This window comes from Mastacembelus armatus, chromosome 2, assembly GCF_900324485.2.
Source record: "Mastacembelus armatus chromosome 2, fMasArm1.2, whole genome shotgun sequence".
Taxonomy (NCBI): Eukaryota; Metazoa; Chordata; class Actinopteri; order Synbranchiformes; family Mastacembelidae; genus Mastacembelus; species Mastacembelus armatus.
In genome coordinates this window covers 273,199-298,582 of record NC_046634.1, presented here as the reverse complement: position 1 = coordinate 298,582, position 25,384 = coordinate 273,199, and the positions used below count along the sequence as shown (strand labels likewise).

Here is a 25,384-nt window from a genome sequence, read left to right as displayed (position 1 = left end):
TTTGTATCTGTATGTTTATCTGTATCTATGTATCTGGCTGTCTGTCTGTATCTATCAGTCAGTCTGTAATTGTATTTATCTATCTGTATCTATCTGTCAGTCTGTATCTGTCTTTTTGTATCTATGTTTATCTGTATCTATTTTTCTGTCTGTCTATTTATATATGTCTATCTGAGTCTATGTCTCTGTCTGTCCATCCGTCTATCTGTGTCGGTCTGTTTGTAAATGCAAAGCCCTGCAGTCACATCATTATTCAGATTATATCATCAGATACAAATCACATGGGGTCATAATATTATTAAGTATTAAGAGGCTGTAAATAAAACATGGGAAATAGAGGAGGATTTTGAATGGTCTCTCATTTTAACACCATGTGAATGTGTGCAGTCTCTAGCTCTGTCTTCATGGAGGACCCCTCCAGGCCCCCACCCCCCAGGACCTGCCGCAGGGCCGCATATCTTCAGTGACCTCACTTGATGTGGTTTCGGCAGAGGCGTGCTACGGGCCCACAGTGACTCCGTGACGAATTGAGGTCCTCGGCCCCAGCAGCGAGACCACAAGCCCCCCCCCCCCCAAGTGGGCCCATCACACTCTTTTCTTTCACTTTCTCTTCTACTGCTTGAGCCCATCACTTGACCCCCCCCACCACCACCACACACACACACACACACACACACACACGGCACCTGTGACCTCCAGGGATTAAATGCCGTCATGCAGGCAGGACTCGGTACCCCAAACCATGGGTGGATTACTGGATACAAATCCAGGGACCCAAGGCAACATAGGGCCCTAGAGGAGAACCATGAAGTCTACAACCAAAAACAAAATGCAGAAAAATAAAAATGGATTCAAAACAGCTACAAAGAGACACAAAACCACTTAGTGACTAAAAACAGAGGGAAAACAACCCTTAACACTGCAAGGTCAAATCCAAAATATAAAAACTTCAAAAAATAGACACAAGACAAAATGAATATAGATGCAAAATGATAATGAAGAGATTCAAATGGCTAAAAAAACTACAAAAAAAACATAACTACAAAGAGACACAAACCGATGATAAATCACAAGGTTGGGAAGGGGTAATAGGGGTCTTTTAACACATCCATGCTCAGGGGCCCAACTTCTCATGATTCCACCATGCCATAGACACCCCCAAAACACTCACTTCTGGCAACGGCAGCACTTAATGCTCCAATTTCCACTTTTTCGTACTTTTCTCTCAGTTTCTTCCAGTTTTGTGGTTAATCTAGTTTCCTATGGGTTGATTATGACTCATAACGCTCAGGAGCTTAAGAGTGTGTTTGGTTGTGTTACAGCATCATACCCTTCGTTAAGTCCCACTAAAAAAAAAAACCCAAAACACTCCCACACTGAAGCTCTTTTGGAAAAAGAAAAGAAAAAAAAATTTTGTGACTCCTCCTGTTGCGCCCCTGCACAAGAGCGCCTGAGAGACTCGCACTCATTCTTCACGGGTCCGCAGCGCGCGCACACTGGCACCGGGTCAGACTACCACACTCCCCCCATCCAAAAATTTCACTTAAAGTATAAAATATATTTAAAAAAACAAAACAAAACAACTCTGCTCATTTTACTGCACTTTTCCCAGCGTGCAGCGCGAGTTTAACTTCGTTTTATAAAAGCGTCGGATTTTTTTTTTTTTTTTTTTTTTTTTTTTTTTTTTTTTTTTGGGAGTGGGGGGATGGGGTTTTTATCCATCTTGATATGGAATAAGGATCGTTTCCACAGAGGGAGGATTTCAAGGATTTAAGGTAAGATCGTCTACATTTTATTATGACAACGTCAGTTTATAATTGAAAACCCTTCGCGTGATTTACCTGAGTTTAACCAGTCGTCACCCACGAAACTTGAGCTGATCTTTACTGTTTTAAATATTAGTTATTAGAATGTCAGTGGTGTCTGTTTTTACTCTCCCAGCTGCTGTGACCCCCCTTCCCTTCCCTTCACTTCCCGTGGATTAAGATGGACCACCTCACCGTGTGCGCCCTCCACACCCTGTCGGTGCTGATGATCTTGGTCCGGGTTGATTCGGCCCCCTGTCCCAGGTTCTGCTCCTGTCCCCAGCCCACCGAGCTCCACTGCACCTTCCGTTCCCTTGTCGCCATTCCGGCTGATATCCCCAAACAAGTGGAACGCATTAACCTGGGGTCCGTCCTTGGAATTTTGCATGACATCCCTGATATTAAATGATTGTCATTTCAGTCTCAGTGCAGTATAACGATGGGGCTTTTCATTTTAGGGTACATAGCCGCTACCCGCTATTGTTTTTGTTTCTTTCAGGTTTAACAGCATTACTAAAATCACTGACAAATCCCTGGCTGGTCTGAAGAAGCTGGAACTTCTGATGGTACATGGGAACGAGATTAACAGTGTCCCCGATGAGGCGTTCAGGGACCTCACATCACTACAGGTGAAACACGCCTTGAAATATGTGTTAGCTCTGTAGCTTGGGTTTAATTGTCCTGGAGCAAAACAGTGACCCCCAGTGTTGAGTTTTTGCCACATGATCAGTTTCCTCCTTCTCTGCACTTATTGTTTTTATTTATTGATTTATTTTATTTTAATGTTTTTGTTATTTTTTAATTAGATTCTTTAATTAATGTCACTTTAATTTGATCTATTATTTTTAATAATCAGTAGGAATATGGATTTAAGGGCACTGAAAAACACTTAAAAATGTAAAAATCCCCTTAAACACTTCTTTAACACAACAAGCACATAAATACACTACTGTGCAAAAGTTTTAGGCACTAAAAATACACAGGGGATGCTTTGAATATAAATTATATAAACTGTTTATCGTTTCTCAAGTGTACGAAAGGGAAGAAAACCCAAATCTAATCCGTATTCGCAGCACTCCCCTTTTCCCTTAAACTAGCAGCAGTTCTCTTTTTTTAAAATAGAAACACCTTAAATGTGATGTTGACGCAGGGTTTAAGAGGTTTATAATGTCACAATTTTTGCTGATAACTTTCTTTCTGCTGCTTGTGGGTTTAGATGTTGAAGATTAGCTACAACAAGCTGAGGGAGCTCAACAGACACACCCTTCTGGGTCTGTGGTCCTTGGCCAGGTTACATCTGGACCACAACCAGCTAGAGTTCATCCACCCGGACGCCTTCCAGGGCTTGACCTCCCTGCGGCTGCTGCAGCTGGAAGGCAACCGGCTACGGCAGCTGCACCCAGCCACCTTCGCCACCTTCACTCTGCTGGGCCACTTCCACGTCTCGACGCTGAGGCACCTGTACATGTCCGACAATGGGCTGACGTCTCTGCCCTCCGAGGTGGTGGCAGCCATGCCTCAGCTGGAAAATCTGTACCTCCATGGGAACCCGTGGACCTGTGACTGCAACATGAAGTGGCTCTATGGGTGGGATAAAACCTCACCAGGTTAGACTTTAGCATTACACGCAAGAGTAATATTTCCAGACTATGTCATGGTTTTTTTTTTTTTTTTTTTACAGTATTGTTCCTGTTTTCTTTTGCTCCAGGTGTCTTGAAATGTAAAAACGACAGGGCCCTTCCCAGTGGCCAGCTGTGTCCTATGTGTTCCTCTCCCAGGCACCTCGAGCAGAAAGAGCTCCAGGCTGTGGAAAACCTGACCTGCAGCCAACCTGTCATCAGCTCTCCTCACAAGACTCCACCGCTGGAGGATGCCGAAAGTGAGGTCATGACAATAGATGACTTCAAGGAACCGTTTGGAAACATTTCCCTGGGCCTGTCTGATGAACATGGGAATGAGGTGGCTCTGGAGTGTAGTATCGGTGAGCCAAAAGAAATTGCCAAGATCAGCTGGGAGCAGGTCAGCCAGTACCAGCTGGCCTCTAACATATCTTTGGCAGTGGATCTGGAATGTCCTGTTGATAGAGGAAAGTATGAGCAACTGTGGAGGCTTATCGCGTACTACAGCAATGTGCCAGCCCACTTACAAAGGGGCATTATGCTCAGCGGAAAGCCTCATCCAGCTTATGAGTACAGACAGGACTCTGAGAAGTATACACTGTACTACACAGGTGTTAAAGCTAACATCATGGCTCAGCCGGTCTGGCTGATGCCGACATCTGCAGCCATTCAGCTGAACAGACTTCAGTCATCAGCTAAGATGGTGAAATTAATCATGACCACGGACATCTCGGAGATGGTGGAGGCGGAGGTAGCACGGAGGGAGAAAAGGCCGTGGGTCATGATCGAGTCAACCAGCATCACTCATAAAGTGCTGACCGCAATCCTTGGAAGTTCAAGTCAGATGAACTGTAATGTGCGCAGCTCTGGCCAACCGGTTATCCATTGGATGCTGCCAGATGGCTCCAAAGTGGGGGCACCATACAGCAGCCCAGACAACAGGGTGTCTGTGTCCGCTGATGGGCTGCTAGTCATTAGATCTGTCAAACACACAGACACGGGAATTTACTACTGCGTTGCAAAGGTTCAAAGAGACCTTGCTGTCCTGCCATTTCGTCTGACAGTGCAGGAATCCTCCAACCCTCCTCCAGGGGACGAAACCTCCGTTACACTCATTACGGAATTTGCAGGGAATCCTATATCCCTGCCATGCATGGCATCTGGTTCCCCTGATGCTGAAATAACCTGGATTCTACCGAGCAGTGACACAGTTCGATTCCAAGCCAACTCCTCCAGAGCTTCGGTCTATTCCGATGGGACTCTACACATCCCCAAAACACAGTTACTAGACAGTGGTTATTACAAATGTGTTGCCATGAATCAACATGGCGTGGTTACCCTGGCTGCAAAAGTCACCATTGTTAGACAGAAAAGGTTAATAAGGCCTCTGATGAAGCTTTCAGCAAGACCTCAGTCAGCGTCAGGGGTCAACACTTTGATTAAAGTTCCCACAGAGGAGGCGGAGGAAGCATCAGGGGACCTCGACGTTACTCCCGTGAACCGTCTGGACGCTTTAAGGAGGAGAAATCCGGGAGGTGTGCCTCCGGGAAGGAGGGGCGGCAATCCGTCGAGGAATATGTGGCGCAGGCCTCCAGTGGTCCGAAAGCAGATGGGCTCGCAGGTTGAAGACAGGAAGATCATGGTTAAGGGCAGGGGGAGGATTAACATGTCAAAGAGTAAAATAGACCCTGAGAAGTGGGCGGATATTTTAGCTAAGATTAGAGATCGAAATGGTCAGAATACTGTGACGTCGCTGCCTGTGCAGCACCCAGCAGAGAGGAGGCTGACAGGGCAGAAGACACAGCATCAAAAAACTGGAGAGTCGTCACAGAAAGAGGGCCAGGGTGACCTCACAACGCAACACACTGCAGTAACTCAAACACAAATAACAACCTACAAACACTATACACAAGGTACCCATGATACCTATGAATTTAAAAATCAGCACACCACAGAGGAGCTGCACACCCTGCAGACCGCATACAGCTTACAGCCTACTTCAAACAGTGTATTTTTCCTCCCACAGACCACATCTGTTCCTCGACACGCTGTCACTGTCTGGCAGGGTAACACAAACAGTGCGAGCAGAGGCAGTACATTTTCTCTGCAAGAGAACCAAAGCACAAACACAGATGCCGACAGACTCCAAACCGCAGATCAGTCTAAGGCATCAGAGAGGAAAGAGGATGCAGATAGACCTGATGCTGCTGCTGGCTCGAATAATAACAGGGGACTCAACTTAAGTGGGACTGGAATTATCCCATCAGTCAACCTGAATGAAGCAGTGACAAGCCGGGAAGAAAATGGAAAATATCTTGGTGAGACCACAGCAGCAACATCATCACGGTCATATTCTCCTCCAAAGGACACAACAGTTGTAGGTTTGCAATCCCATGCAACGCTCACAACAGCATTTTTGACAACTACAATTGTGCCCGCCACTATAACAACAAAGGCATCTGGAGGGTGGCTTCCCCCGCCCCTCCGACAGCCAGATTCCAGGAGAAGAAACGGGGGTCGGAGGAATAGGCCAAACAGAAGGAAACACAAGCTTAATAAACCCACCCAGTTTATTACCACCACACCTGTAAATGCTCCCCTAATAACAGTCCGGACCACCACCTCCACAGAGCTAAAAATAGAGCCAGTAGAAGTTACAACAGCCAATTTCAATACCACTGTTCCATTCACCAGCAGCCAAGCGGCATCGTCAGGCAGACTGAGTCATAAAGGAAGCCCAGTCTTCAGGCCTGACAAGCAGGCAGCCACTGAACCCTCCCCACTAGCAGTTTCTTCTCCTCCTCCCCAGAAAACAAAAGGCAGCGTTCTTTCCCTGGCCAAACCACTATCCGAAAGCATGTCAGCACCACAGTCCTTTCCAACAACTTCTCCAACAACAGCAACAGCAACAACAACAGCGAGTCATGGAAAGATGAGTTCTCAAACAGAGACCGCTTCTTCTCCAGAGCTCATAACATTTACCGGCACCCCTCCTCCTCCTGCTAAACCCATGGAGGAGATGCAGAGGGCAAGCATCACAGGAGATCTTGTACCTGTCACGCTTTCTGACACTTCATCTGGGGGTTTCCAGGTTGCGACGCAAGCAGGAACAGATGCCGAGTACACCACACCCACTGTAAAGGGTAGAGAGATGCTTTTGGAAGAGACTAGGACTCATTTTCCACTGTTGCCATCCCCATGTGCCTCAGCTGCTTCTTTAATTGAGCATGAATTCAAAACAACTCCTGGATCCACTTCAAGTGTGTTTATTACAACAACACCAAGTATGCTTTTTGAGAGTGATCTGGAGACAGACCTATTTACCACCAAGACACCTCCACTGCCTGAAAAACATTATCATAGTCATAGTCCAAATAAAACCACAAGCAGCAAGTCAGAGGTAGATCAGATGACCAAAATAGGAGTTAGCGATGATGCTCCTATCACAAATTCTTCCTCTACTACATCACCAACACCTGATCCTGTGATCCCATCCAGCAAGGTGCCATATTTCACACCAGACCGGCAAATCACAGCCATTATCACCACAGCAGAACCAGCTCATGATCCTGCAACCCAGCTACCTGTCGACAAACCCGCTTCCCCCCCCTTAAAACCGACCGGTGGGTGGACTGTGGACAGGTTAACCACACCTGCACCGATAATCACAGCAATCCAGACTAATCCATTCAGAGAGGAGCAGCTTCCAACCACTCGGGGTGTGTCCAGAACACTCCAGCCACCTGGGCGAGAATTTATTCCGAGAGGGAAGCCAAGGATAACTAAGAGCAGTTCCCAGACTTTTACTGTGAAAGCAGAAACAGACTCTCAGCTGCCCTGTGAGGCTGAGGGCGAGCCAATGCCCTTCCTGTCATGGACTAACGTAGCTAGTGGTATGTATGACTCAACCCCATAACTTATATATATCATTTTTCACAACTTTTACTATTTTTTGAAATTAGCTGCTCTTATTTTGACAGATCTTAGACTCTATTATTAGCTAAAACTGTTTTTAAAGTTTGCACAGTGTAAACAGTCCAGACTGATAAATAAAAAAAATTAAGTATTTAGAAATTAACTTTTACTACTACAGTTATTATGCAGTACATTTTACACTAAACTATTGAAAATATTTCTTTAGCCTGCTTGTTTCACCTTCCATGTTTGCAGGGGCAAGTATTGCTCAGAACACCAGGGTTCAAAGGTATGAGGTCCATCCGAACGGCACGTTAATCATCAGGAACACGCAGCCCATGGACGAGGGCCAGTACCTGTGCACAGTCCAGAACCAGTACGGCAAGGACAAGATGGAGGTGAATCTCGTGGTCCTCTCTCAGCAGCCACGGATGCTCCAGCCTCAGAACCGAGGCGTGACAGTGCTTCTGGGCGGAACAGTGGATTTGGACTGCAAAGTGGAGGGGCACCCCACGCCTCGAGTCACGTGGGTTCTTCCTAACCGTGTCCATGTGGGTGCTGCTGCTTCGCTCGGCATGCCCTCTCAGCAGCGGTTGGTGGTCTTGAGTAATGGAACCCTCCGGATAAACAAGGCCAGTTACAGAGACAGAGGGATTTATAAGTGCATCGGCAGCAACGCGGCTGGAGTGGACACTGTCTCGGTCAACCTTTATGTCTCAGCACCGCCACCCGCGATTCGGCAGCCACAATTTGAAAACACCACATTCCCAGAGGGCAGTGATGCCTACATTCACTGTGCTGTCACAGGGGCCCCTCAGCCTGTCATCCACTGGACCACACCTCATGGTGATCAGCTCACTGCTTCCCACTTTACCACCTCACGCAACCTTATGGTCTTCCCCAACGGGACCCTCAACATACAGGCACTGGGCCCAGGAGATGCTGGGAGATACGAATGCTCAGCCAGTAATGCAGTGGCATCCAGCAGGAAGATTGTGAACCTGAGCATAAGGAGGACTTCATCGCCCACCAAGGCCAGAATCACCTCATCTTCCCCCCAGAGAACAGATGTGATCTATGGGAGTAAACTGTTGCTTAACTGTGTGGCAGCAGGAGAACCAGAGCCCCGGATTATTTGGAAGACACCCTCTAAAAAACTGGTGGATTCTCAGTACAGGTTAATTAATTCACATGCTAATTAATATTTGTTTACATTGCCAGTTAAATATATAAATTATTTTATTTATTGGCCTCTGAATTATATAATTTCTATCATTTCTGCAGTTTTGACTCCAGGATCAAGGTTTTTCCCAATGGCACATTAACCATTCACTCCATGACCGACAAGGACAGCGGCGACTACCTTTGCGTGGCGCGTAACAAGATGGGTGACGACTATGTCCTGCTGCGGGCCAACGTGCTGACCAAGCCGGCCAAAATCGAACAGAAGCAGTGGCAGTCCAGTCAGGAGGTGGTCTACGGCGGAAACCTGAAGGTGGACTGTGTGGCCTCCGGGCTCCCTGACCCCAAGATCAGCTGGGCACTGCCGGACGGCACCATGGTCAACCTGATCAAACAGAAAGAAAGCGTTGGCGGAGGACGCAGCCGCAGGTATGAGCCTGTATCTGGAAAGGGAGTCCGACTTAGTCAGCCTCACTTTGAACCACCCTGTTACTTAAGGGTAAAAGAAAATCATAAAAAGAAAGGAAGTAAAATTACTTTGCATAGAAATGCACATATCTAGTTTGGGAAGAGGAGGGGAGGGGAGGGGAGAGGGCAGACAGTGGAGAGAGGGGAGGGGTGGAGGAGAGGAGAGAAAAGAAGGGAGAAGGGGGGGAGACAAGAGAGGAGGGGAGGAGAGGGGAGAGGAGAAAAGAGAAAAAGGAAGAGAGGAGAGAAGAAGGAAGGAAGAAGAGGAGAGAGGAGAGGAGAAAGGAGCAGAGGAGAGAAGAGAAGGAGGGAGTGAGGAGAGGGAAGGAGGAGAGGAGAAGGGAATGAGGGGAGGGGAGAAGAGAGAAGTGGGTAAAGGGGAGGGGAGAGGAGAGGGAAGTAGAGTCAAGGAGAAGGGAGGCGGAAAGGAGGGGCGAGGACAGAAAAGGAAGGGTGGAGAGGAGAGAGGAGGGAAGGGGAGGAGAAAGGAGCAGAGGAGAGAAGGGGGGAAGGAGGTGAGGAAAGGAGGAGAGGAGAAGAGAGGAGAGGAGAGGGGAAAGAGGGGAGGGGAGAGGAGAGAAGTGAATGGAGGGAGGAGGGGAGGGGAAAAGAGAGGAAGGAGGATAAAAAGTGGAGCAGAGGGAGGGAGAGAAGAGGAGAGAGGAGCTCAGTGCACCGATGGAGAGTCCTCAGGCAGTCTAGGCCTATAGCAGCCTAACCAAGGGCTGGTCCACGGTCACGTCATCAAAAAGGACAGTTTGAACTTTAACCTTCCCCCTCATGCAGTCAGAATGTTGCAATTTACCAAAACCAATTCACAAGTGTTGAATAAACAGGACGCTTATCATCTGCGGTGACAGGAAGTGAAGGGAAAAAGGGATATAAGTGATTCTCAGTATCGCTGTAAATGTTATTGCATTCACTATGGAGAGCAGCCAGCAGGCAAAGTCACTGCCAAGGCAGGAAAAAATTCCCAGCTGTCTTTGCTGTAAACACCACTGCCTTTACAAGTACATCTCTTGTAGGATGAGGGGCCGTTAGCCACAGCCACAGATGTTGCAGAAGCCAGTGCGGTCTTAGCATCGGTCCCAAGCCCGAGTCGAATGAGGGGGTTCTGTCAGGAAGGGCATTGGGCGGATCAATTGATCTGGGCTGACTTACTTATTCTGATTCTGATTTCTAACAGCTTTCATTTTTATGGCTCCAGTTATCAACATGTAACAGTCCGTTCTCCTTCTTGACCTGTGTGTGTGTCGTAGGTACGTGGTGTTCGACAATGGGACGCTGTATTTCAACGATGTCGGCATACCGGAAGAAGGCGACTACACCTGCTACGCCGAAAACCAGCTCGGCAAAGATGAGATGAAGGTCAGAGTTAAGGTCAAGGTGGCAACCTCCCCACCACAAATCCAGAATAAAGACCAAAAGGTCATGAAGGTTTACTACGGAGAGACTGTTGCACTGAGGTGTAACGCCAAAGGGCGACCGATGCCCGTCACCACATGGATATCCCCTGTAAATAGAGTGATTTCCCCTGCGTTAGACAAATACCAGGTCCTGGATGATGGAGCATTAGTGGTTCAAAAGGTCCAACGTTTTGATGGAGGTAACTACACCTGTATTGTCAGAAACAGTGCAGGGCAGGATCATAAAGTAATCAGGCTTGAGGTCATGGTAACTCCCCCAGTTATCAATGACTTAAGAGAAGGTGCCAGTGCTGTCAAAGTCACCGCGGTCCAGGATCAACGTAAGCTGGTAGATTGTGTAGCGAGGGGAACCCCCACCCCTCGCATTATGTGGGTTCTACCAGGAAATGTGATCCTCCCCGCACCGTACTACAGCAACAGAATAACAGTTCATGAGAATGGTACTTTGGAAATCCGTTCACCCAAGAGGTCAGACTCTGGGCAGCTGGCTTGCATCGCTCGTAATGAAGGAGGGGAGGTCAGGCTTGTGGTTAACCTGGATGTGAAGCAGGCTGTCGAGAGGCCGCAAGTTAGAGGTCTGGCAACAGATAGCTTGTCACTGACTGTGGGGAACTCCATGATTTTGAACTGCTCTGTTGAGGGCTCAGCACTCTCTCATGTCACTTGGATTTTACCCAATGGCACACCTTTGCTTAGCGGTGCCCGATTATTTAAGTTTCTCCACCGCCCTGATGGCTCTTTGATTATTACTAACCCCTCTGTTGGTGAAGCTGGATTGTACCGCTGTCTGGGGCGTAATTCTGAAGGTCTCATGGAACATGCGGTCATGTTGTCCCCCGGGAGAAAACCCAAGATCAACAACAGATACAACTCTCCTGTCAGCATCATGAACGGGGAAGCACTTATGCTCCATTGTCTAACCAGTGGCGAACCCCTCAGGCTAACATGGACCCTACCGAGCGGAGTTGTACTCAACAGGCCACAGAGAGCTGGACGATACGCTGTCCTGCACAATGGGACGCTTTCAATCCAACAAACTTCAGTCTACGATCGGGGATCGTACATTTGCCGGGCTGCAAACGGATACGGCAGCTCAGTGCTTTCTGCATCTGTGACCGTGATCGGACATCCGCCTCGGATTACCAGCGCCCCTCCTCCAGTGACCTATGCCAAACACGGAGTTGCTATTCAGTTGAACTGCGCAGCCACCGGGATCCCTAAAGCGGAGGTGGCATGGGAAACGCCCGACAAAACCCGCCTGGTTGTCAGTGCACAGCCACGCCTTTTCGGAAACAAATACCTCCATCCGCAAGGCTCCCTCGTCATCCAGAACCCAACGCAAAGAGACGCCGGCATCTACCGATGCACAGCCAGGAATGCCATTGGCATAGACTCCAAAGCTACATTTCTCAACGTGTTTTGAAGAACTTTGACTGTTCATTGTGGTCCACTGCCATACTGTATGCCCACACAACTGCCTGCTTAAAAGCAACAAATATTTTTGATGATCCTATTGTAAAAACTGCTGTCATAATAATGGGAGGAGGTGATTAAAAAGTATAGTGGTGCTTTATAGAGGTAAAAAGGTGAGGGCATTTTTTGTTTTTGCGCTATAATTTATGATTTTTTTCTATGATTTTTTTTTTTCACCTTTTGATGTTTGAGGTTTGCAATTTAGCGTAAGGTTGATGTAAAGCTGTATGATCTCTTTGGCCAGTAAAAAAGGGCGATATTATCAAATAATACTAGTGCCTTTGAACTATTAAACTGGAATCTGTTTTCATATTTTCTTCTGCAACTGGACCACAAAAATCAGCCTGCACCTCTTAAAAGCTCCACCGGATGGGTTCCACGATTAAACAACCGTTCCATTTGTATCCCGTGCCTTTTCGTTTACGTCGTTCTTAAGCCTCTCCTGTTTTCCTGAAAGTGCTGATACAAGTTCTGTGTCCCCGTTTGTAAATTGTGACAGACTTTGATGCATGGTAACTTTGACATCTTTTAATAAAAGTTTTCCTTTGATTTCTATTCAGAGACAAAAACAAAGTTAGTGCTGAGTCATGGGGGGAAATGAATAATCCCTTTAAAATAACTTGTTTTGTGATCTTATATAGTTTTTCATGATTGAGTTGGGTTTAGAAAGGAGAACACATAAAAATCTAAGAAAATACTCAATTTAGGATTTTGGATGACGGAAGTAGGTCACAGTTACCCTGAAAGACTAGAAACTTGTGCTCATCACTTTGGGAATACAGCTGCACTCTGGTCTCGCCTTCCAGAAAAAAGAAACATCTGGAGCCATGAGGAAAGTGCCCCCCCCCCCATTAGTTCAGCAGATTTGGCCTGAAAAAGGGGGTCACACTTTTGAGAAATCTCACTATCAATCTGCCAAAAAAGAAAAACAAGACTTGAAACCTGTTGTTCATGACCTAGAATTGAAGTAATTGAACGTTTTGTGGTTTTTAGTTACACTCTGGGCTTAGATGGTTTTCTCAAGAAACTGACATCATAGTTGAAAAAGAACCCCTCTTTTTTCTTTTTTTTTTTTGTAAAGGGATTTGGTGTTTAGTATGATCTATGAATCCCTGGAGGGACAGCATGAGAGGAGCATCAGCTGTGGAGAATTTCCGTCCTACAGTACATGTCAAAAATCAAGGCACTTCATGGTTGAGCAACAGATAAACTGAATTTGAAGAGAAGTTGAAAGGGCCACTACATCAGATGACGCCCAGCTTTTCTTCTTCCACAGCGTTGATGTGGAGATCCTTAAGGAATGAAAACAGGGCCAAACTAGCAGCTGTCGTCCTCTGGCAGGCTGTTGGGTCATTGGTATCATTTTCATCAGGCTCAGATTTTGTGGGTTTGAGCTGACTGGTGCACAGGTGCGATGCATTTGCTTGTTTTTTTGCAGGGTGCTTGAGCTGCCTTCATGAATAATTTGTGCTCACTGTAAAATATATATCACCAAGGGGTGGATCTAAAAGGGGGCAAGAGGGGGGCACCTGCCCTGCAGCTTAGAAGTTTTTTTTTTTTTTTTTTTTAATTAGCTATGTTTGGAGCAATAGTTTGGAGTAGCAGTGGAGCAAAATCCGAATACGGTTTTTAGCGAAGCACAGTAGGGACGTTAGCTTAATCTCTCTTGCCAATCAAACTAGTTCCACTGCGTCTTCCAAATTGACATAGAAACTGTTTAATATTTAGAAATAACACTCTGTCTCTAACTGAGACTTATCTGACCTACTGAGCGAAGGGGTTTACGGGTAAGCGTAAGGTTGTGGATGGTCCCAAGCGGTACGACGCGCACACCTCCTGGATCTCAGCTACGTAGCTGCATGACCTGCACAGCGATTGGTGGATCTGACTTCCTGCCATCTTCTAGGTTTCCTGTACTTTGTTGTTTGAGCGCTCCCCTAGCCAGAATGTCAACATCTGCAAAAGCTATGCAGCTATGCATGTCTCTAAATGTCAAACACACATGTTCCGTTGTGTGGATTTAGTGTCTAGGGGCAGATGTAAACAGCCTGCAGGCCATCATGCTGGGGAATGTTTATTCAGCCTAGGTTAAGGAGGATTTTTAATCTCTAATTAATGTTGTATGATGCCTGGACTGATTCTGGACTCAGTAGCAGGAACACTAACTGAAAAATATATCTCAGCAGGTTAAAAAGGTAAGAAATTGACCTTAAAAGATACTGAAGATGCATCTGTCTGCTGGACTGCAGAAGGGATTCTTGGGTAATTGTGGGAATCTAGCTTGGTTTGTGGCCCAGTTTCAGTTGGCAGGCTGCCACTGTGACGACCAGCTCCACCCAGATCATTTAGAATGTGAAGCGAACGCGATGGCAACCACACACAATGAGCGGAGGAGGCGGTTCGAAAGCGGTTAACCCAAAACACATGGAGGTGCTTAGGATTCTTTGACGGTTATCACATTTCTGTCTTGTCCACACTGCGATAAATCTGGGAATAGAATCCAGATGCTTCTGATACGTTCAAAATACTTATAACTAGGGATCTTCTTAAGTGTTTTTGGCTCCAACCTGAGTAGTAGTACCCTCTAAGGGTTACTGCTTCAGTGTCAAACTAGCTCCCCAAGCTGCCTAAAGAACTTGGCCTACTCTCTTGGAAGTTTCCTTTTAACTTGGATCGGTTTCAACCTTAAAGTCAACAAATTTTCATAATCCAGGTTAATCAGACGCAGCCATATAACTGGCACCTTAAGCTTTTATTTATTGCATTGTAAATTTAATTTGAAATTCATATTGTCATTTTGCCCATCAATCAACATTCAGTAACCTGTGAAGTGAAACATGATGTGTAAATAGGTGCATCCGACTTTCTTGAGCCAGAACCATCAAAATAACCAACGATCTTTACGTCACAAGCCACAGCTCTGCTTTCTCTGCAGTTCTTCTGGCATCTCCTGCAGAATTTAACCAACGTGATTATTTCTCCAGTGCAACAAACCCAACATCCATCATAGCCGTCATCAATTAACTTCAAACAAACGCCAGTACCCTGTGTTGCGTGACATAGCCAGCCTGTGGCTTTAAAATATGATCTAAGTAGCCTTTGATAAAAATCAGTTTCCATCGGACTAATAATTACTGGACACACGCAGTTTTAAATCCATGTAGCACATGGAGTCCACATGCCATCAAGGCTAAATCTTGACCCACAATCCAAACCGTTTTTTATTTTTTGAACCTTAAATGATCTGCAGCCATACCGTATTTTCTGGACTATAAGTGGCACCTGAATATTAGTCGCTTTTAGCAAAAACAGCCTAATTGAACAGAAAAACATATATAAGTCACTTAAGTGTATAAGTCACGTTTCTAATCATACTAATTATAGTCTAAATTAGCCTACAAAGAATGTAGGCTAAGTGAAGTCAGAAAACTAAAAAAAGAGCAATGTATAGTCTGGAAAATACAGTAGTTCTCTGCTCATGTCCCCAGCAAGTTAATGCCCTGAATGGATCATGAGAAATTGGGCCTCTGGGCACAGACATGTAAAAGGCCCTTGTGTTTCCTACACTTGTAGGAGCACCCACAAGATATGTCATCAGTTTGCATCTTCTTGTGGTGTCTCTTTGCAGTTTTGTGTCTTATGTCATTTTGTCTCAGTTTTAACTCATTTCGGATCTTTTTATAGTCATTTTGCACTTGTATTTACTTGTTTTGGGTCTATGTTTTGAGGTTTTTCACACTTTATTTGTCAATTTGCGGCTTTTGGTGTTGTTTTCTCAGTTTTTAGTCACTGCCTGTTTTTAGAATTATACTCCAGGTGTGCAGAAAATAGTAACAACTGCTAATTTAAAATATTTGTACACATTCACAGAGAAAGGAGAACTCACTTCATTTTTATTTGAGAAAATCAAACCTGCAGACTCTTGGGCATCAACAGATCCCCACATGAAGGCCTCAGTGTTGCTTATTTTGCTAGTAAACCTGGGTCACGTTTTAACATTATTTTCAATGATCTCTGCTCCTTTTCAGAGCTTACTCTGTCCAGTCAAAGAGCCACAGCGCCCCCTGGTGTAAAAATTAACTCACATACACTCAGAAGCAGGAATAAGGAGGAGACAGGGTTTAATTTCTGGTGTTTTTTGTTGTGTTAAAACATTCGAAGTCTTCTGCAACTGGATAATACTTGAAGAAATGAATAATCAGCGGAAGAAAGATTAAAACTCCTTATGAGACTGCTGTTTTTGGAATGTTTTTGATCCTGATCCTGTGTTTTATTTTTTTGTTTTTTTTGGTCTAAGGTTTAGGTTCATCGTCTTCCAGGCATGAATGGAATAAACCCATTTTTAACAATGGAATTTTTCATTTTTGGATCTGCTTGACAAAAACCAAAGAACAGCTTTGAAAAAAAAAAAAACACTTTTACTGAAAGCTGAAAGTTTCAGCAAAAACATTACACATTGATTTTGTTTCTGGTATTACATGCTCACAGTCCCCACGAGGAATAAGTGGGAGTGGCACACATCATCCTTAGCACCAGTGTTTTGATACTACAGTGCCACTAGGTGTCAGAAGTCATGTATCTCTAGGTATTATAGTACTAAGGTACAAAAATCATATTGTATACTACCTGTCAAACAGTCAAATCCTGAAACCCCAAACTTGGAATTCAGTTTATTGTCACCAAGCTGAGATTAAACTCTACCCAAAATAAAATAAAAAGCAAGAGACAATCGTTTGGTGAATTAGCACAGATGGTGTTAAGTGCAGTCTTCTAATTCAGGAAGCGATCCAGCATCCTCTGGATGTTTTGGAAGGCGTCTCTGCCCAGGTAGTCGGCCCGTCCGGCCTCCCACAGCCTTCGGTGCTCCAGCCGCTCTCGCTCTCTGTCCGAAGCCGTCTGCCGTGGAGAAATGGGAGAATAAATGACATACGTTAAGGTTATTGTATAGGAAATACATATGCAAAACAATAAGAAGGCACTGATTCCATAAGTGTTTTGTCTGGTCCGAAAATTTATTTTAATAGTTTCCTCAGTGCTCCTTGTTGTAAAAACACGCAGGCTTCTTGAATAATACTACTCTTTTCAGTTATCTGATTGAATGATTTTTTTTTTTTGAGGTATTGTATACCTCAAAAAAACTTCAAGACCCACAAGTGTTGTACCAGAATTGGAATCGGAAACATGTCCTCATGTCTGTGATCTCCCATGTTTTTAAAATCGGTGAAGATTTGAAAATCGCCCAGTGGGTCCACAGCCATAGGAAGCTAACATGTAAACTACGGTAGGATTGAAAATATGCGTGAGAAGAAAAGCACTAAGATCTGCAGCAGCTTGGACCATTAGTGAAGCCACTGTACTACTGGGAAGACTCAGAGCTTTAGATAATGGTTTTATGCCCTTGTCCAGGTATATGACTCACTGCAATTTTATCCCAGAGGTCTACAGAGAGTCCCTTGGGTTCATGGCTTGGTTTTTGTACCAACATGCATAATTACAGCTGTTGTCTTTTAACTTGGGACCAAAATCCGGTGCCATAGTTACTGAATTAATTCAATACTTTGATCATGATGAGATTCAGGTCTGTACAGGACTTAGAGACAAACAGCTTACGTACAGGTTTTGGATCAGCATCTGCAGTGCCATGGTTGCTCTCTGAGCCTTCAGCATGCAACGGTGAGTCCTGGATCTCTTCTATACTCTCAGACGATCTTGACTCTTGCTCAAACGCTGTTTCATCTGTGTGGGAACTCTACACACAACACAGTATGATTACTCATCATTGCTTTAAAAGTACAAGTTGTACACTGATGTAATGTACGGTCAAAGTTTTTTTTTTTTTTAAACCACTGGTCCTTATAGCAGGTATAGGGTGAGTTCAGGGCTGGTCACAGAATCACTAGTGGGAATAACAATGGAAGTTAATGTAGGCCTAAAAAATACTTCTAACCTCAGAGTAGAACTTTAAAGTAACCTACAAACCTTCTATTCTTACTTTCAGCGAGGAGTACGACTACCCCTGGAATAGCATGTGACGTCACCTCTTTTATAATTTGGTGGAGACAGGAGCAATTTCCTGTTTTAAGAATCTGTATGAATGTATGCTTGGCCACTTAGGAGTGACTTCCTACCCTGAAACCCTTAGCAAATACAGGTCCAGGTTTGTATACGACTCTGAAATAAACAGGTTTACGTACAGGTTTTGTATCAGAGTCGGCAAAGCCACAGCTGCCCTCCGACCCTTCTGCACCCAAAGGTGAGTCCTGGATCTCTGTACTCTCAAAGCTTGACTCTTCCTCAAACAGTGTGTCATCTGTATAGGAACACTACACACATCATCAGTGTTTTAATATGTATTGTTAAAGAAATAAATCAAACAAAGACTAGAAATGCAATGAGATACTCAGGGGACTTTGGCAAATAACGGACTCTGTGCCCCTGTTTTTTTTTTCTTGTTTGTTTCTCCTGAGACACCCGAGCTGCCTAATAGACCACTACAATAATCACCATAATATATTTTAAAGACAAGCAGTAATGCTGATAAATGTCTGATTTTAAACATAAATCCGTGTTTAAAGGAGTTCCAGTAGTCCCCCCCTGCTTCCTGTCGGCATTGTGGTGCCTCAATGTACCATCTTTGGTTCCGATGACAGGTGAAACTTCTCGGTCGGGGGCGAAAAATGCGCTAGGAGCGAATTGGAGGTGTCCAGATTTTCTCTAAACGGTATCTTGGTTTGTGGTTCTTGGACCTGCAAAGCAAGAGAGGATGTTAAAAGCATGGTATGTGGATGACTGGTCTTTATGTGGATTCTGAGGAACTTTAAACACATATATCTGCTTCTTGTAATTCTCAAGTCACAAAGAGCTGATTGATTAATTACAACTGAGCAACTGATTGTTGCTTGGGATCAGAAACGACCCTCTTTTAGCCAATTAAAGTCAAGTTAGTACCTGTCGTGGTTTCTCCTCATCTTGATTCGGCTGCTTCCCCGGTCCAGCCGATGTTGTGTGACTGAGGTATTCGTTCCACCACAGACGCACAAACTGTTCCATGGCATGCGAGCTGCTGTGATCCCTCTGGCTGCTGGAGTGCCAGGGTTTCACTGCTCCCAGGAAATGGACTATCTTTGCGTTATGGCCAAACCTGCAAAAATAATTTTAAAAAAATCCAGCACTTTCATTTGAACTTTATCAATTTCATCGTATTTGGTTCGCTGCTGTACTATTTGTTGAGCTTAGGTGACTGCAAAGGTAGCAGAGCATTACATTCCCATTCAGTGACCCCCTTCTGCCCTGTGGACAGAGGCACTGTCCACATAGTACTTTAGATGTGCTGATCTGAGTTCACAGGTGGTGCACTCACTGTTGGAAAGCAGGGAGGTAGCTGTAGATGGAGGTAGCACTGAGATTGTAGACAAATGGCAGGTGTTTACCGATATCATCCACTGACCAGCTACTGAAGAAAGAATTTAACAAGCCCTGGTCCCCTCCTGATAACAAAGGATATACAGTGGCGAGTAAAACATATAAATTGCCATTCTAGTCCTAGAACTAAATTCACTGTTTTTCACATATGTTTTTATATTTTGTCACTACAGAGAAAAGTCATTGTAGATATGAATGGCTTAGTGAATGGACCTACTGGGTACAGGCCCTGGGGCCCAGATGGGTAGGGGGCAAACTGGGAATCCTCTGTAGGAAGTGATGGTTAATAAATCTCATTGGAAAGTCAGTTAAACAAGTAAACCCGGATGCAAAAAAACTACAAAGAGACATAATACAAGGAAACGTAGATGCAAAATGAGTAAATATTGATATAAAACGAACACACAAACACTCAAACTGGGAAACGCAAAAGCAAAACAATTAATAGAGACACAAAAGAACAAAAAGCTACACGAACAAACAACTACAAAGCGATGCTAAACAACTACAAAGTGATGCTAAAAAACTATAAAGCGATGCTAACAACTACAAAGCCATGTTAAAGAACTACAAAGGGATGCTAAAGAACTACAAAGTGATGCTAAAATACAAAGGGATGCTAAAGAACTACAATGGGATGCTAAACAACTGTAAAGGGATACAAAGGGATGCTAAACAACAACAAAGCGATGCTAAACAACTACAAAGGGATGCTAAACAAATACAAAGGGATGCTAAACAACTACAAAGGGATGCTAAGGAACTACAAAGCAATGCTAAACAACTACAAAGCCATGCTAAACAACTACAAAGTGATGCTGAACGACTACAAAGGGATACAAAGGGATGATAAAGAACTACAAAGCGATGCTAAACAACTACAAAGGGATGCTAATAAACTATAAAGCGCTGCTAAACAACTACAAAGCCATGTTAAAGAACTACAAAGGGATGCTAAACAACAGCAACACAATGCGAAATAACTACAAAGGGATGCTAAACAACTACACAGGGATGCTAAAAAACTACAAAGCGATGCTAAACAACTACAAAGCCATGTTAAAGAACTACAAAGGGATGCTAAACAACTACAAAGGGATGCTAAATAACTACAAAGGGGTGCTAAACAACTACAAGGGATCCTAAACAACTACAAAGTGATGCTAAACACTACAAAGGGATGCTAAACAACTACAAAGGGGTGCTAAAGAACTACAAGGCGATGCTAAAGAACCACAAAGGGATGCTAAACAACTACAAAGAGACACAAAACAACTAAAAGAGAAGCAAAATAACTACAGACAAAACTACAGAGCCACAACAGATACAAATCAAGCAAAATTAGATGCAAATAGAAGAAAAGCATGATTAGACACAGAGACACAAAATGACTGTCTTATAAAAAAAGAAATAGGGGCCCCACGCTCAGATGTCTAAGCAATATATATAGATTAGTGAACGAAACAAACAAAGACACTGATTAGATTATAGGTGGTGAAGCTATTTCTTCTTCTTCTTCTTCTCCTTTCGGCTGCTCCCTTCTGGGGTCGCCACAGCGAATCATCTGCCTCCATTTAACCCTATCCTCTGTATCCTCCACACCCACACCTGAACCATACAACATTGCTGGTCTCACCACTGTCTTGTACACCTTTCTTTTCATTCTTGCTGACACTCTTTTGTCACACATCACACCTGACACTTTCCTCCACCCGTTCCAACCTGCTTGCACACGTCTCTTGACTTCTTTTCCACACTCCGTTGCTCTGGACTGTTGACCCTAGGTACTTAAAATCCTCCACCTTCTTCACCTCTACTCCCCGTAATCTCACCGTTCTACTTGAGTCCCTCTCATTTACACACATGTACTCTGTTTTACTGCAGCTAACCTTCATTCCTCTCCTTTCCAGAGCAAACCACCTCTCTAGATTTTCCTCCACCTGCTCCCTGCTTTCACTACAGATGACAATGTCATCTGCAAACATCATGGTCCACGGAGATTCCTGTCTAACCTCATCTGTTAGCCTGTCCATCACCACAGCAAACAAGAAGGGGCTCAAAGCCGATCCTTGGTGTAGTCCCACCTCCACCTTGAACTCCTCTGTCACACCTACAGCACACCTCACCACTGTCTTACAGCTCTAGGTGGTGAAGCTACTGATGATGTTTTTTTACAGTTCTAAAACGACGAGGATGTGCAGGTTACCGTCGAAGCTGCCATGCTGCAGGGCGTGATCCAGGAGCCTGCCGTGGGTGTGGAGGGAAGGCCGGAAGACGAACACACCTGTATTGAAGCAGTCGGGCCAACCGGGATCAGGAGCTGCAGACAGCTCATCCCTCTCAAACAGCTCATCCACGTTACACAGAACCTGAGAGGGAACACATGACGGGAGGTCGAGCAGTTCCACCTGAATGCTAAAACAAGTAAGTACATTAGCTAGCTTTGTGTACTTTTAATTCGCAGGACTTAAAATACTGCTGGGTAGCCTGGGTACCAATAAAGTTTTATGATTGTACTGTATTTTTTAAATCAGATTCTTATAAGATAAGATAAGGTTAGGCTCCAGCAGGCCCCCTTGACCCTAAGTAGGAATAAGCGGGAATAGATAATAGCTGGGTAAGGTAAGGTCAGGCAAGGCAAAGTAAAACTTTATTTACAAAATACAAAAACTTAAAAAAAAAAGTATTTTAAAAAAATCAAGCATAAATACAATAAAATAAATATAGAAAAAATATAAAAGTAACTGTGTCAAATAAATGCAGTAAAAAGTTCTATTGGTCTAAGTGAAGTTAAAGTATTAGGTATTAGCAGAATTAATACACTTCAAAATTGTACTTCAGTACTGTACTTGGCTGCTTTTGCATTCCTGCATATGGACATGTGACTAGTCTATAAAACAACTTTTCTAGTTAAAATTCCAGTATTTACTAAATTTTATAATTTTAGTAATTTTTTTAAGCTTATACTGATATGTAATACAGCAGGAAGTAAGATGGTTTAAGATCCAGTTTAGTGGTGATATTTGGTATGGTTAGTTGAGGCATAATACCACTTATGTGCCCATGTTCATGTACATGTGCAGTAAGTATGACCCCTCACCCCCAACACTCTATGTTCATGTGTTTACCAAGCTTGATCTTCAAACACGCCGGTTGCAGCTAACACAGAAGTGGTTTGCAGGTTAAACAGGGGGAGAAGCAGTGACTGCATGCTCTCTGATAGTAATCTCCACTTTGACCGGTGAGCCAGTGAGCCAGTGAGCCAGTTCACGTGACCTGTGACCATTTGTGCAATATCATATTTGAAATGGGATCACTGTGAACTTACAAGCGTGTCGGCATCCAGAAAAACACACTTTCTGTACTGGATCAGAGTCCAGCAGTGGATCTTAGTGAAGGTGACACCAAGCTCGGGACGTCTCAGCAGGGCCAGGTGGAGGTGGTCCTCGCTGTCCATCACATCCACTACAATGACCTCATCAAACAGGCCCTCAAGGGCGAGCCTGTTGGACAAGTAGGTTTAGGAATTCCTGCTTCTATTGTCTTACATTTGCTATAGTAAATGCTGTGACAGACAACATGGATCCGCAACAAACTAAAGTCCCACCTTGATTGCTGTGAGACGTTTAGTGTAACCATGACAACGAGGCTCCGAGCAGTCCTGTGGCGCCGTAAACTCCTGGCCACCACCGTGGCTCCCATGCAGTAAGAGTCTGTGGTGGCCAGGGTGACAAAGGCCTCTTTACAATCTGCATGGTGGTCACATGACAGGGTTAGGTGTTTATATTTAGTAAACTGCTGCAGATCATAATTATGCAGGGGTTATATTTTAAGGGAAAAAGTAACTTAAGGTAAATGAATTATGACAGCTGATGTAATGGAATTTTAAGGAGTAAATTCATGGGTATTTAAATTAAAAAATGATGACTTCATCCATTAACCCTGATGGAACCGAGCTGTTTTAATTTAATTTTAAGGAGTCATATGACAAGGGCGGTTCTAGGATTTCATCCTTAGGGGGGCTTAGCCCTCACTATTGTTGCTGATAACACTACCAAACTTCTATAACCACCTACGCGTCACAAGACATTTCATCGTCTCCTGCCTCCATCTGACATACAGCACAAGCTGTTGCACTTCCTTAGGAAGGGCTATCACGCATGCGCAGAATAGCAAAGAGAATAAATAATAAATAGATAAATAATAAAAAAAACCCTTTTATTTTAAATCGACATCCTGCATTTCTTAATTATTTTCATTTTCACAAAAAAAAAATTATACTTTTAATAAATTTTGATAATTTAATAGTTGATACTTTTAGGGGGGCTGAAATGACAGACGGGGCTAAAGCCTCCCTAAAAAGGGTCTAGAACCGCACCTGTCATATGATATACAGAATAATCAGATTCAGTGTACCTTAAAAACTAATAATCCTGATACAGTGTAGCTGTTTTTAATGGGAATTTTGTTTTTGAGGTAAATATGTAAGGGATTCCGTTTACCTTAAAAATCCATGAATACAGCAATCACTGTGGATGGAATGGAACTATTCTAATTAAATTTTATGAAGTTAATCGATTTTTAAGATACAAAATGATAGGATTGAGTTTACCTTAAAAAAATATTCATCCTGATGCAACATAGCATTCATTTTGAAGATGCTACTGTAGTTTTAAGGGTCATATAATTTTTTTATGCTAAAAATGAAGGGATTCAGTTTACCTTAAAAATCCATGCAGACTATAAATCAAGTATAATTTTAATGAACTGGGCCTAGCAAGGGTTGGCGATTTTCAAGAAAAAGAATTAAGAGATTCACTTTACCTTAAAAACCCTCGAAACTGCTAATGAATTTTCTCCTTAAAAATGGCTTTAAGGCTTTATCTGAAATAAAGGAGTTGCACGGTGCTTTTTAATGCACTTAGTTTTATTGTGTTTGAACCATAAAGCTGTAACAGAAGTTTCAGAGTATAAAGTGCGTGGACGTGTCAGTTTCATTTTCCTGGCCTAAGCTCAGAATGCAGAGGCATGTAACCTTTTGTCTGCAGCCGTCTCTGGGCTGTGTGTACTGTAGTGTTCCACTGCAACACAGCAGAGCATGCGGAGGAGCAGGGAGTCTATTCCACTTTCAAACTTTGTCACTACAGTCTGTTCTTTATCAGTTAAAAAACAAGAATCACAATTCTGCTCCCACCGTTCAGAGGCAAAAAAACTTTGGGGTAACTTTGGGAACCTTGTATTTTAGTTATAAATGTCAACCAGTAAGCAGTACAGCTCAGTAGTATTATCATTTACATACATTGAAATATAGATAGTTTAAATGAAGAAGAATCACCTACCAGGCATTTTGATGTTTATTTCAGTATTCTCCAAATCCAGTAACTTCACTTATCCACAAAGGGGATCAGGAATTAGCTGCAGTTTCATTCAGAGACTTTGCAAGACTAGTGAATCATGAGGATCCAGATGACAGTGGCATCTTCAAACCAGCTGATACTGGAACCTTTCCTAAATACCGACAGGATTTCATACTACTGTATGAAATTGCATGCCGTTCTGTTTTTAACGGCAGAGCACTGCTCATCTGTTTGCTCAACAGGTCATTCAACCAGTAGAAAAAGTGTTGAGCAACACTAATGTACAATCACAATAAATGAGCCGACTAAACTGAAGTTGACTTTGGTTAATAGTACCTCATACATGCCTTAATACAAGAACAATACATGGGTAAATGCAGTATTTCAATCCTCAGGAGTTCTGAGTTTATGTTTTTGTTCAGGTCCTTCCTTCATAGTTGCAACTGCAATTAAAGGGACTGGCTTAAAAAAATTTTGTAAGATTTTAGCCAATTTAACACTGAGCCAGTAACTCCCACCCAAGCTTCTAGTCTATGAAGCAGCACATCATGATCAACTGTGTCAAATGCAGCACTGAGATCCAGTAGTACTAAAACAGAGGTTTTGGATTCATCATTATTTAAATGTAAATCATTTAAAATTTTAATAAGTGCAGTCTCAGTGCTGTGGTGTGTGCGAAATCCAGACTGAAGTGCATTAAAAAGATTGTTTTGCAC

General features: G+C 43.7%; 2 protein-coding genes across 4 annotated transcripts; one reads left to right on the top strand and one right to left on the bottom strand.

The window, feature by feature from the left end:
• The first annotated feature begins 1,690 nt into the window (after positions 1-1,690).
• On the top strand, positions 1,691-12,444 carry mxra5a (matrix-remodelling associated 5a). The gene is made up of 8 exons (XM_026301992.1): positions 1,691-1,775; positions 1,942-2,171; positions 2,305-2,434; positions 3,022-3,412; positions 3,514-7,317; positions 7,595-8,516; positions 8,624-8,950; positions 10,249-12,444. Exons 2-8 carry the CDS (start codon positions 1,987-1,989, stop codon positions 11,837-11,839), a joined length of 7,350 nt encoding a protein of 2,449 aa, XP_026157777.1. The 5' UTR covers positions 1,691-1,775; positions 1,942-1,986; the 3' UTR covers positions 11,840-12,444.
• Positions 12,445-15,993: 3,549 nt separating this feature from the next.
• gyg2 (glycogenin 2) lies at positions 15,994-24,774 on the bottom strand. 3 transcript variants are annotated; one of them, XM_026301743.1, is made up of 10 exons: positions 24,651-24,774; positions 22,919-23,060; positions 22,640-22,814; positions 21,518-21,680; positions 19,250-19,376; positions 18,838-19,030; positions 18,519-18,635; positions 18,084-18,212; positions 17,504-17,638; positions 15,994-16,785 (listed from the first exon to the last, which is right to left on the bottom strand). In XM_026301743.1, the coding sequence occupies exons 1-10, from the start codon at positions 24,655-24,657 to the stop codon at positions 16,660-16,662; spliced, it is 1,314 nt and encodes a 437-aa protein (XP_026157528.1). In that variant the 5' UTR covers positions 24,658-24,774; the 3' UTR covers positions 15,994-16,659. The 3 variants fall into 3 exon arrangements, with proteins under 3 accessions (XP_026157528.1, XP_026157529.1, XP_026157530.1); XM_026301744.1 differs by having other exon boundaries at positions 22,919-23,024; positions 24,651-24,747; XM_026301745.1 differs by lacking the exon at positions 18,084-18,212.
• Positions 24,775-25,384: the final 610 nt, after the last annotated feature.

Excerpts from the sequence above, each read along its gene's own strand:
- mxra5a (XM_026301992.1), top strand. The coding sequence starts at position 1,987 with ATGGACCACCTCACCGTGTGCGCCCTCCACACCCTGTCGGTGCTGATG. Across the intron at positions 3,413-3,513 it reads GTGGGATAAAACCTCACCAG|GTGTCTTGAAATGTAAAAAC; the intron begins GTTAGACTTTAG and ends CTTTTGCTCCAG. Across the intron at positions 8,951-10,248 it reads GGCGGAGGACGCAGCCGCAG|GTACGTGGTGTTCGACAATG; the intron begins GTATGAGCCTGT and ends TGTGTGTCGTAG.
- gyg2 (XM_026301743.1), bottom strand. Across the intron at positions 19,031-19,249 it reads TACCTCCCTGCTTTCCAACA|GTTTGGCCATAACGCAAAGA; the intron begins GTGAGTGCACCA and ends TTATTTTTGCAG. Across the intron at positions 18,213-18,518 it reads TGTCATCGGAACCAAAGATG|TGTTCCTATACAGATGACAC; the intron begins GTACATTGAGGC and ends TGATGTGTGTAG.